Source organism: Meles meles, chromosome 2, assembly GCF_922984935.1.
Source record: "Meles meles chromosome 2, mMelMel3.1 paternal haplotype, whole genome shotgun sequence".
Taxonomy (NCBI): domain Eukaryota; kingdom Metazoa; phylum Chordata; class Mammalia; order Carnivora; family Mustelidae; genus Meles; species Meles meles.
The window spans coordinates 115,738,769-115,752,534 of NC_060067.1; the positions used below are offsets into that span (position 1 = coordinate 115,738,769).

Below are 13,766 nucleotides of genomic sequence, written 5' to 3' on the forward strand. Positions count from 1 at the left end.
CCATATGATCCAGCAATTCCATTTTTGGATATTTATTAAAAGAAAACAAAAACACTAATTTGAAAAGATATAATCGCTCCCCCCCATTATTACAGCATTTCTTACAGTAATTATAACATAGAAGCAACCTAAGTGTCCATCAATGGATAAATGGCACATACACACACAGAGACACACACATACAGAACGGAATTCTACTCAGCTTTAAAAGAGAATGAAATCTTGCATTCTCAACAACATGAATAAACCATAAGGGTATTACACTAAATGAAATAACTCAGAGAAAGACAAATACCTTATGACTTCACTTACATGTGAAATCTTAAAAATAAAAAAAGAAAAAGAAAAAACAAAACTGAGTAAAACTAGGGGAGCCTGGGTGGCTCAGTGGATTAAGCCGCTGCCTTCTGCTCAGGTCATGATCTCAGGGTCCTGGGATCGAGCCCCGCGTTGGGCTCTCTGCTCCACAGGGAGCCTGCTTCCTCCTCTCTCTCTGCCTGCCTCTCTGCCTACTTGTGATCTCTCTCTCTGTCAAATAAATAAAATAAAATCTTAAAAAAAAAAAAAAAAACTGAGTAAAACTAATGATACAGAGAACATATTGGTGGGAGCCAGAGGAGAGGAGGATTAGGATGGGGGAATGCGTAAAGGGGATTAAGAAATACAAACTTCAGGGGTGCCTGGCTGGCTCAGTTGGTTAGCATCTGCCTGTAGTTGAGGCCATGATCCCAGGGTCCTGGGATCGAGCCCTGTGTCAGGCTCCCTGCTCAGTGGGGAACCTGCTTCTCCCTCTCCTCCCCACTCATTCTTGTTACTATTTCTGTCTTTCTCTCAAATAAATATGTTTTTTTAAAAAAAGGAAAAGAAATACAAACTTCTAGTTATAAAATAAATAATTCATGGAGACATAATATATAGCATGGTGACTATAGTCAGTAAAAATTATATTGCATATTTGAAAGCTGCTATGAGAGCATATCTGAAAAATTCTCTTCATAAGAAAAAAAGATTAGCTTTCTATGGTTATATATAGTAACTAATTGTGGTAGTCATTTTAAGTGTATGCATATATATGTCTATATATCTAAATTCACATTTATATAATCTTTGTGTTATATACCTAAAACTAATATATGTTAATTATTGTTAAGAAAAAAAAAGAATGGTGCCAAAATTCTACCAATGTGTAGAAGACACAACTAGAAACTGAATTATTTTTGTCTGTGTAAAAATCATTTACCCTCTATGAACCTCATTCCCTCATTTTTTCATAGAATAATGTTTAGTATTCAACACAGTAACATGTGGAAAACCGATCTGTGGACTTTAGTGTAATACAATCATTACTGTAGTACCATTTCGAGTGTCATTTGTCAGCATATGTTAAGAGTATAAGATAAAATCTCACTTAATTTTTATAATGAGCTTATAAAGTAAATGTTATTATACTTACTGTACAAATGACACAGGGTGATTATATTATATATCCATAGTAACACAGCTAACAGATAAATAGTGCATTCTTTTTATTCATAAGTAATAGATATGACATGAATACCAGGTCTTGGTGAGGACAAATTCATGCGACCTCATTATTTGTCCATGACTGATCTCATTATCCTTTCCAATTCCTACTGGTAGGTGCCAATGGAAGATTTATCTCACAGAGTTCTTATGTTGTAATGTATTTTTAATCTTTGTATTGTTTTTACAAAAATCAATAAACTTTCATAAGGCATTTGACAACTTGGTAGATTTTAAAATAGTTGTATTTCATCATGAAAAGAAAAAAATCTATTTTTTATTCATATTCATATGCTGAACTATTTAATCCTCGTGTAAGGGGGTGGATATAAAAGTTCTAGAAACAACATTAAAATACAAATGGAACACAAGTACTCCACTGGGAGGAATTCACTTTGCTTACAAAGAAGAACTGTACTTTGTATAAAGATGATTTCCCGAAGCAGTCAGTGTATGCCAGCGGAAAAGACTAAAAGATACTCAGTGGGAAGATGATCTCCATTTATCTTATTCAAACAAAGCCATTTATAATTTTTTAAAACTTCTTATTCTATTTTTAGTTAGCATCCAGTCAGGAAGCTCAAAGTTTACTTTGTGTTCTATTTCCTCTTGGGATTCCAAGGCCATAGGAAATGTTGTGACTCACTGTATGAAAACAGGACCCAGAGTTGACAATAAGGTTTAGTTGGTGTTACCTCATTTATAATGATCCAGTGACAGTCAAAAGCAACCAAATTAGTCTCCACAACCTAGAACAGAAAACAAACCAGCTATCAGTCAGCATTAATAGTGAAAACCAAACCAAACCAAACGAATATACTTGCACATGGCAGAGAAAAACAAAAACAAAAACAAAACCCATATCACATGTTAGAAAGATCTTTGTTATTAAAGATGTAAAACTGTTAGCCGGACACCACAGAAGCTTTTGTGTTCAATGTGCGGATGTACTGTAGACTTGCTAATTAAGTTTGAAAATAAAATTCATCACAAGCCTAGAAAAATAGGTTTCAACTAAAAAAATAAATAATACCACATAGTGATTTAACTGGTAGTTCAAATCACATTTCCTATTTCAAGTAAAGTTTGATGGCTTTCTATTTCTACAGTCTGGCTCTAACATTCTTATCTTCTGCTATTTCCCTATGTAAATGCTTGCTATTTTCTTAAAGCAAACTGCTCTGTGTTCTGAAACACTTTGTGCTGTGTTCTCTAAGGAGATCCAATTGTAAAATTGTCTGAATGTAAAAACTAAAAGCAATAAAGATTATATTAACATTAAGTTGTGGGTGGATAACTTCAGTAGCTTTTAGCTTGCTAATTACACAAACAAAATTTATGCAAAACGAAAAACAAACAATATATAGGTCGCAATCTTGACTGACTAACTTTGAATAAATTGATTCTAAATTATTCTTGGCTTGGGCTAAAAAATGTAAGCTTGGTCACACACACGTGTGTGTGTATGGAGTGTGTGGGGGGTGTGGGGGGGCACAGTATGGTAGAGATACTTTTGTATTACTTTCCACTCTATCCAATCTTATACATATTTTAAGATATGTTTTTATGATTCATGCCATGGGGCATACAGCATATAACAGGTGACACTGTTTTATAAAAGATTATTCTCATATTTTCAGCAATAATGCCCACAGACTGGGTTTTAAATGAAGATGCTTTCTAGTAACTATCAAGGAGTTTTTATAATACGGTGATTGTTTTGCTGGTTATTCTTTTTCCAACTGAGAAATGACTGTTGAAAGATGCACTGAATCATGAGAATTCCAACTGGAAATATATTTCTTGTATGATTCAATGTTTTCTGAAAGGATGTAGTTATTTTCAGTATTTTTTTTCTTTTAATTTTGGTATAAATTTTGTACTATTTCAATATGTATCACATCGGTCCCTATGAATTTATTGAAGTATATAGATAATACATTATCATATAAGTGAAGATGTTATTTATTTTTAAGTTATATCATTATTATCATCATTTTTTGAAATACATATATTTTCCATTTATATGCAAAATAATGTAGAAAATATGACTCTGGCAGTTTTCAGTTTTGGAAATCACTTTATACCATTAAGGCCAGCACTTACTTCTAATTTTGTGATTATATTTCTTTAATCATCTTAGACAAATCAATCACTAATTTATTAGCAATAAAAAGTGTTAGAAAATAAGCAGGGACTTTAAGAATTTAAAGAAATACAAACCAGAGATTCTGATATGAAGAAAATAGTTCTCCAGTTAAATAGAATGAAATATATTTTTTTTAAAAAGCCCATGACTTAAAAAAATGACCACAATACGGTAATAGCTAGAAGTCAAAGAGAAATGAAAGTCAAAACATAGACTGAAAGAACCTACTGAAACCACATCAGCAGTAGAGTGAGGAGATGGCTCAGTTTAGCTTAAATTGTCTTCATGTCGATAATCTGTACCATTTGGACAGATTAGGCAACATCTGGGCTCTTAGAACACTTCATTAACCTGTGGACCTTTTTAAATGAGACGCTGTCTTGTACAACAGCACTTATGAAAGAGGTAGAAGGTAAAGGTTGCAGTGGTAACTTACTGATAATTTGTCTGGACCATTTTCCTATTCATTTTTCACACTCTGACCTGAAACAAACTTGCAGGCAAAAGCTGGCACAGCATAGAGGTACAGGCTGAGTCTCGTGTTTCCTCAGAGGAGAAAGGTATCTCGTCTAAGGCCATGGTTCTATTAATTCTACCACCCTTCTTTGCTTAGGGTCAGCAGGGAGATTATCTTCTTCACTACTGTCTTTAATTTCACTCATGAGTATGGATACATAAGCCATTTTATAGTATCAATTTGAAACAAGGGAAGAGATTATTAGCATATTACTGCAGATAAGGAAATAAATCATGTACTACAACAGCTTAAATTCTTGGAACAGACCTTATTCTTCTCCTACTACCTGATGTGGTACTGTGCTAACCCAGAAATAAACCTCTTGACACATTACATTTTGGGTCTCCTTGTTAGGGTAATTTAGCCTATTTTATCTAATGTAATGCATTTTTATTAATCTTAGCTATGCACCTTTTTTTAACCTTAATAAATTTTAATAAATAGTTCATTAGAGTAATTTTAAATCCTGTGATTTTATAGAGGCATGGTTTCAAAACCATGCAATATTTGTTGGCCTTTCATAAATGTTGAATATTCAGGCCTTTTTTCATGAGCCCAGTATTCTTTGGGGGAAGGAAAACAAATTATGCCAGAAAGGTACTTAAGAAGGAAAAGGAGTTATATCTGTCCCTTTTATTACATACCAAAATAGGTGTACACAACTCAAATCCATGTAGTAAGGTGGCACCCTGTTATAAAGAAACTCTGAAGCTTTTTTATTGGTAGGTAGTACACAAAATGCTAATGTTCCCATTCGTCATCTGAGGAGGAATATACGTTCTTTAGGTTTATGTTAACATCTTTATGCATAAACAATGAGCTGGCATGAGTTATCTGATTTTTTAATAATTGAGTGTCACTAAAAGTAAGTGATATGAAAAAGCTACCAATTAAAATGGTAACTGATATCTGGAAATGGAAGGAGCATTTACAAAGGAGCATAAAAGATGACAGGCACTTCAATAACCTAGACTTTGGAAACCTGGTAGGCTTTGAGTTCTTTCACTGAAATGACTAGAACAGATATATTGTACAGATAAAAATAAAATTTATTACTATACCTATACTAGCATATAGCCTGTGAGTTTGCATATATATATGCATCTCCTTCAGAAAAGTAAAATTACAACCAAGTTAAAAGAAAAGATGGAGCGATACTGTGGTTTATGCTTTCCACCTATTATCACATTGAGCTAACACATAATGAATAGTCTTAGAAGAAACATACTTAAATAAAAAAGAAATTCACAGCAATTTGTGTGGATAACAAAAGGCACCCAGATGTTGTAAAGCCAAATCAAATCATCTGATAATTTTTCTATTTTTTTAGTAATATTAGTCCCTTTCCACCTGATATACCTCAGTCTCAGTAACGCTGTATCAGACTAGCAGCATTACTAATGTGAAGGACTGAATTATTTCTGGATAAAAGATTAAGAAGTGATGGTAAGATACCCTAGAATTTTTTAAACCTTTATATTTATTTTCATAGTTACATTAGAACACAAAAAGGAAAAATTGTTTCCTTTCCCCCATCTTCCTTACCCAAGTATCTCATCTCCTTTTTCAGCAGTAAACATATCTGAAGCCAATGAAATAGATTAAGCAATTGATTGTGTTTTTTTCCCTTTTTTCACCAGGACCCTATTTTATATCTGAGCTCATTATAGTTATAGTTGTGTGTTTTCATTCCATGGATTCTTATAAGTGTCTAGCAAGTTAGTAAACACCAACTGTATTTCTTAATCCAAAATTTCTTGAAATTTTGGATTTCTATAAAATAGTGCAGATCCTAAACATTAATAAATATTTTATTACCATAACAATAAGAAACACTTCTCAAAAGATCATATTATGCTGGAGCTATTCAGTCAGCATTATACTTGGGCAAGTCAGCAAGAAAAAAAACCATCCAATGGGGACTCCTGTATGTTTGGTATTCAAAATAACAGAAAGGAAATATGGATTTTCCTTCCTAATCTGCTCCTCCTCTCCTTCTTACCCCATGCTTCTCTCTTATCACTAGGCATGTGTATATTAATCATGTAAAGGAGCATGGGGCATGTTCATACAGAGTTGCTTCGACTCTAATACAAAGCACATAGTTATAACAAATGAGACTACCCTGCCTCCCAAGAAGTTGAGCTTATTTTAAAGGAACTGAGCAAAAAAGGGGGAAAAAAATCAAGCCCTGTCAGGAAGACAAGCGATGAGTAAGGACAGACCATCTGTCACTGGCAGGAACTTTAGAACTTCTGAATCTTTAGAAAAGCCTGACAATTTATCACTATGTCTTCCATCATTTGTCCTTAAATCTTCAGATGTGCTAAATATAAGACAATCGGAAGCAAAGAAATTGCCAGAGCATGTATCTCACTGGTAATAAATGTGGAACAGTTCCTACGAGCACAGAGGACAATTTAATTGACTAAACAATAACAGCAACATGCTGTTTTTCACTCAACCTTGTGGCTTAACTAAATTAAACTTGTTCCCTTTGCAGGAGGCACTAAATATTACATGTTTATGCAAAGCATTCCAGCGCTCTGTACACCTGCAGCAGCGAGGATTTCAGGTGTTTACTTCCTATTCCTGCCTATTCCAAATCGCCAGGTGGAAACATGCTTGGGGAAGGACCCCAACAGTTATGCTGGAACAAGTGGCCAGAGAAATATTAAAGAGCTCTTCCCCTCCTGGCTCGTCATCTATAGTAAGACTATAGCTTATATCTGTATTTCTAGAACTATATTCTGTGGGACACTACCTCCACTAAAATTCCTAAACATTTGGTAGCAAGTAGATTTAGAAATGCTAGGTTAACCAAATTAATAGATGTCACTACTGCATCACTCCCCAAAGAATTAAGCAGGTTAATATCAATATTGAAAGTAATTAACATAAAATTCATATTTATATGAATAATATTGGAGGACATATGGCTTCAGACCTATGAGTGTGAGCTCTAAAATAAGAGTCAATGCCTCCGTTTTCCTTCAGTGTGACTTTGAGGAAATTAGCAACCTTATAAACCTCATTTGTTTCCTCATTTGTTTCTCTCATGAGTTTCCTCATTTGTAACTAGGATTAACACCATTGCCTACATAATAAAATCATAGCGAAGCTCAAATGCAACAATAGTAGACTCTCAATAAACACTAACTCTTCCATTTTAATGAATATGCTTTATGGAATTCCAGGAGGAGATATTTGGAATTGACAAATTCCAAATTGATCTGACTTGTGGGGAGACCAATTTTCTCCATTATAAATCCTATGGGATTAGTACTTTGGGGAAATGTTAATTTAGTCACACATTCCTAAAAGTTCTAAAATTTTATTGAAACCCCACAAGGAATTTTCTAATTTTAAAATCATGGCCTTAAAATAATCCTACAGAAAGAGTGACTAACAGAGGACATTTTCCATAAAACAATTAGAAATACAGGAACAAAACTTGAATTACCATATTTTATGTAAAATTCAAATGCATATGTAATAGTTTTGGCCAAATAATGATACTTGTTCTTTTCTCTTTTTAACTTTTGTATTACCCCCTTTGTAATTAAACAAAAGAAACACAACCATTATACTCTCCGATAAAGTATAAAAAGGAAATATATCGTGTATAAAGTTTATAGCATACAGTAGATTCTTAGGAGATCAATGGATTTACAGTCCAAACCCTCCCTCCAGTGTCCCAAATATCGTATATGGAGAAACTGCACAACCACAGAGTTCTGCTAATAGAAATTCCATTAGATACTCCAGTGCTTCAAAATGTGAAGTGAAAATACGAAACTTCTTAAGGTAAAGTCAACCTGGAGTTCATTTCCATTGTTTTTTTTTTTTTTGTTTGTTTTGTTTTTTTTAAGATGGGTTGTTTTCATTTTTCTTTTCACTAGAATTGCCAAAGCCTCAGCACAGGGAGACCCTGGAGCATTGTGTAGATTCCATTTTAAAATCCCAAATATATCCAGCAGATGGCATCAGTAAGCCCTCGAGAGCTGATACTGGGCAACACGGGGATATTCTGAAATGACTGTCTTGTTTGCATTTCCCCCTGAGATCAGCATGGGTCCGCAACTCTCTTCTGTTCTTATCCAAGTAGCTACTATCTGCCATCCCACTCTGTGCCTTTTGCTTTAGAATCTCTGCTCTGATCTTCCAGCTGGAAGACCACAAATACACTTTCATCCAAATCCTCTTGCCACTACTGCCAAAGTTATTTCATAAACGGATATGCTAGAATTATTGTTACTGCTGTGCAGTTGGGTCTTCCCACACCCCCTGGGAGATGGAAATATGCCACCGCTGAGATTTGGCCAAAGTATACTACCTGCTCTGCTTCTTAATGTGGAAAGATGGGCACTAACACACACACCCACCCACACACACACACACACAATAGAGAATCTGTGTTCATCCTATCACATAGAAGCACCTTCCTGTGTCCTAAATTACTGAAGAGAGATTGAACAACTACCAAAAGTGAATTCATGATTTCAGTACTTTGACCAATGAGGATACAAATAAGGATCTGACCATCATTTCCAGGGCAGGGTACCACGGTTTAACGGCTTTAATTCTTTCTGAAGTTTTGGTTGCATTGGGCTTCATTTAGATGTTCTGCTGTGGTGATTGCACCACCACCACCACCAAAGTAGTGGTTGTTCAGAAACCGTTAGTCCTTTCTCATGCCATGTTCTAAAATGTTAACCTTTAGTACAACGAGGGAATTAATGTTACATTAAAATATTTTTTTGATTTTCTTTGTTTTTTAATAGCTAAGTGATTATTGACAGAGTAAATTACTTCCTAAGTGTAACTGGCAAACAAATGCAAGTTCTTACTTGGGTTTGATCTCCGTTTAAAATGATGATTTGGGGGCACATTGGCTCTTAATTGCTGGGATTTATGAAATAAGACTTTCTTGTTATCTTGAAGCAAATAAAAGGGGAAAATGCTTCTTATAGAGAAGTCTATTGATCACATCAAAATGCAACATACAAGCTTTTCACCACTGTGAACTTCATGCTTTGCTTTGTTCTTTTTTTTCCTTCGTTACTTTCGATCTGTTCTCTATCTTCTCTCCTTGACAAGTGTTTCTCAAAACTCAGACTGAAATAAATATCATATCCTTTCTCAACCCTCATCTCCCTAACCCCAAAAAGTATTATCCCTAAGGTTGCGCTCATCTAGCACTTTGAGCAAACCTGTACCCAGGTTTGTTAACTTAATTAAATCATGTTTAGTTACGTAATTGACTGTGAGAGCTGTGTTGTGTTTTATATTCCCCTTACTCTCTCTTCATTAGCCTGACTGGCTTTCTTGCTGGTTCTCCAGGACAGTCCTGCTTTGGCCCTTACCTTGCTTCCTGAATTGCTCTTCACCAGAAGGACAGATGCACACAGCCACACAGCCCTGGGCATTTCATGTGGGACTCGGCATAAATATCACTTCATCAGGCATGACTTCTGTGATCACCCACTTCTGATAATCCCCCCATGCATTATCCCACATGAAGCAAACACACAGACACAGACACATGATTTACTGCCTCTTTCAGTGCAGTAGAGACATAAACTTCACAACCCTAAGAATTTCATTTTGATCATTGGTCTATACCCTCAGAATAATAAATGATATATAATAGGATTCCAATAAAATTTGTTGCCAGGCACAAGGCAAATTTTCACTAAATGTTGTTTGTGGAAAAAAAGGACAAATACAGTCCTAACTCATGTTTATATATCTGTGGATATCCCTACCCCACCTTTGACTAAACCATTTGATAAACTTGTTTGAAAGGAAGTCACTGGATGGGATTTCATTGTTAAAAAATAAATAAATAACAAGAAAATGACTCAACTCACATTTTCTCCAATGAAGAGCTCTTGATTATTTATGTGGTAATGAAGTATAGAATTATCATATTCAAAATTTCCGAAGTCAAAAGCCTCAGAGTTTAGAGGTTTTGTGATATTAGAAAAAAACATAAAATTTGAAAAACTGGACTTGAGTTCAAATGCCAGATCTCCTTATTGATAGTCGATACATTACTTACTCTGAGTCTCACTTTCCTGGTTATAGGAATATTGATTTTTTCACAGGTAGTAAGGCTTACATAGATGAATGTATCTAAAACACTTGAAACATTGTCAGTATTCAAAAACGCTAACCTCTTTCCTTTGTTAACTTTCTTTCCCTTTACTCAGGTTACTGCAGTATTTTTGACACTACCCATAAATGACTATTCAATTCAGTAAATGTTTATTAAATTCTATTTATAGTATATTTATAATAATAAAAGCTAATATTTATTCAGTGGCTAGTATGTGCTGGGCACCAAGTGCTTATACATATACAGTAACCTATTTAATGTTTACTGTATCCTTATGATGTAAGCACCACATTCATTGTCCACCTACATGAGAAGAAACTGAAGCAACTCACCCAAATCATTAAGCTGGGTGTGGAATCCAGAATCAATAACTAGTAAACAATTTTTCTACATAATGTTTTCACAGCCTTCTCCATTCAGGTTTCAGAAACTGTTACGCTTTTTTCAGAATTAAAATAACTACAGTTAAACTGAGTATTGTAGAACATTGTATGATACAAACTGTTGTTTTAGGTATTTAAAATCCAGTGTATAACTTATTTTTATCTACTGTGCACTTTTGAAAGAGTATGAACCATAGAAAAATTTGAGAAATGAAAGCAGTCTTATCTTCCATTCTGCTCCATGACCTTTACCTTGAAGTGGTAAAAGAAAATTTTTTTTCTTTTAGTGAGTCTTAATTCCCATTTCCTTTTTATAAGGTAACTTGTTATAAGGATTAACTGATCAACATTATATATTATATATATACATAAAACATATATAAGGATATATAGAGAACTGTTTCTCTGATTAAGCAATAGCGACTATATATATATACTATATATACATACATATACATATAAACGTGTGTGTGTGTGTGTGTGTGTGTTTCTCTATTCCTGCTCTCTTTTCATAACAGAACTTTTGATTAACCCCACAGGATGAAGGGTCAAAAGCGTCTAGAAGAGAAAATGTATACTGATTCTTATTGTGGCAGTAAGGCAATAAGGACATTAGGCATCTAATTTCTGTAGTTAAACAGTTTACTACTCTTCTTTGTGTAACTTGGCTGTATTCTGGGTTATCAATAGCTCATTACTGATGAAGCCAATATGGATGCTGATTATTACTCATTAAAAGACATTCCTAGTTTAGTGTTTCTCTCATCTTTGGGCTCTCTTAATATTTCACAGGGACTCTCCCTTCTAGAATATCAAGAGTGGTATACAATATTGATGATTCTAGACTCAAAAGACTTTGGAGGGGGAAACGTATTTGAAAGGTCTTATTAGTTTTGATACATAAAGTACCCAAAAGAAAAATAAAGAAAAGCAAAATGTGAACTTCCATGGCCATATTCCTAAATAAACTGTTTTGGTCATTCTCAAGATATTTAAACTCATTGGAGGTACAATCCTGAACATTTTGTAAATCAAAACAAGACCTTCAAGCTTTTTCAGGTTTCTAAATTTCTTTCATAGTTCTTTCATAAAAAGTATACCTTGTGGCCTACCATAAAAAATGTTTTCAATGGTGTTGGACTTGACAGCATGGACAATTTCCAGAATTTCAAGCAATTGACTCTCCCGTCTGTGCTATTTCACTATGGTGAAATATAAACCATCTTTTTCTTACCACTGACAAATCACCTTATGGTGTTAGAACTGTGTTTAGTAACAAAATGTCAGTTGAAACTGAGGCACCAACTGTTAACTGCTCAAACAAAATGTCATTTGTAGAACAGAATTACAGAATTTGACAAAGGAACCTATGCTATGATCACAGAATCAAGAGTATTCAAAAATCATCTGACACGTTTTAGAATTTTCATTGATCTTAAACCTCTCATTAAATCATTATTTGAATTATTTTTAAGACTTTGTTTATATGGATGCTTATCTGCCTGTCAGTATTTATAATAGCACAACTTCTACAAAATTACTAGAGTTACCCTGAATCCCATTTACATTGTTCCACCTTTCCCAGAAATGGATCACACATGTGAGTTAGCGTTCAACAGGTAGAAATGGTTTTAAGCCCCCAAGTTCCAGCCCCTCTAAAATTAGAAACAGGGGTGCCTATGTGGCTCAGTGGGTTAAGCCCCTGTCTTCAGCTCAGGTCATGATCTCAGGGTCCTGGAATCCAGCCCCGCATCCAGCTCTCTGCTCAGCAGGGAGCCTGCTTTCTCCTCTCTGCCTGCCTCTCTGCCTACTTGTGATCTTTCTCTCTGTCAAATAAATAAATAAAATCTTTTAAAAAATAAAAAAAATTAAAAAATCAGAAACAAAGCAAAAAAATATCTGAATAACAACAGCTACCATTTTGGGGATGTGTATTAAAACATTTTAATGCCTTTCATCATTTTGGTCTTATATCAATCCTTTGAAGGTAGTTGCTATTACCTTTCCTGTTTTACAAATGAATTAACACAGTCTTAACTTCACTCCTCCCTTCTCCTGACAGTAGAACAGGAAGAGTTTCCTCTAAAGGAGACTAACTTCAGTAGAGCTTTGAGTCCCTTTCTTTTTTCTTCTTAGGGAATCTGCATCAATAGTTATTTACATACTCTGCTTTCCACATCTCTCCGTTTACCATCTATGGGACAACAGATGTCCTTCCACCTAACACATGAGCTCTCAAATGACTTTCGCAGACAGTCTCGTCAAATACTGCCTATGATTGCTTTCTCCTTTTTTACTTCTCACATTTATATACTGATCATTCTGGCTTCTGTTCCCAACTCCCCCACTCTTCTTTATTTGTCTGGCCTTTAGGTATCTTTTAGGCATAATTATCCTCATCATTTCTAAGAGGTCTTCCATGATCACTACACTCCTCCCACCATAAACTTGTCTTATAAATGTGGATATGAACCACCATCTCTGAACATGTTTAATTATATATATATATATATATATTTTTTTTTTTTTTTTAATTGACTACATTCTCTACCCTACTAAAAGCTTCTTGAGGCAGGGATGGTGTTTTATCTATTTTATATTTCCAAAAACTAACTCTGGATCTGACTCAGACAACAAGTATTATCAACTGGACTTGAACTATCCTGTTATAAGGTTACTTTGCCCCATTACGTGACTGTAGATGTTAGGAGGTCACTTTGCCCCCTCCCCCCGCCCAGGCGAACTGCCCTGCAACTGCAGGGGAAATGAGTTTCCAGCATATTGATCTGTGCCACCTCGAGAGTTTGTATCCCTTCTCTTCTCTGCCTGAGAACTTTTATCCAGCACATTTGGCCACACACAAACATAACCTAGAAGTGAGGGTATGTTAGCATCTCTGGAGATCAACTCTCAACCACCAGCGATGGGAAGAAGTGGATAAACGCTCCTGTCTCCCCACCCTCCTGTGGGAATGACTCAGAGGTACAGTCCAAACTCAGTTTCTCAGAAGGCTCCCCACAGGATTGAGCTCCATTTGTCCACCTTTGTAATTCATTCCTGGTAACACAATCT

At 34.9% G+C, this 13,766-nt stretch overlaps 1 protein-coding gene across 4 annotated transcripts in view; it reads right to left on the minus strand.

Annotated features, from left to right (window-relative positions):
* GRID2 (glutamate ionotropic receptor delta type subunit 2) overlaps positions 1-13,766 on the minus strand; it is a 1,534,703-nt gene that overhangs the window by 604,144 nt on the left and 916,793 nt on the right. For all 4 annotated transcript variants that reach the window (XM_045997867.1, XM_045997868.1, XM_045997866.1 and 1 more), the window contains exon 5: positions 2,220-2,273. In XM_045997867.1, the coding sequence (XP_045853823.1) occupies positions 2,220-2,273 (54 nt within the window). The remainder of the gene's footprint in view (positions 1-2,219; positions 2,274-13,766) is intronic.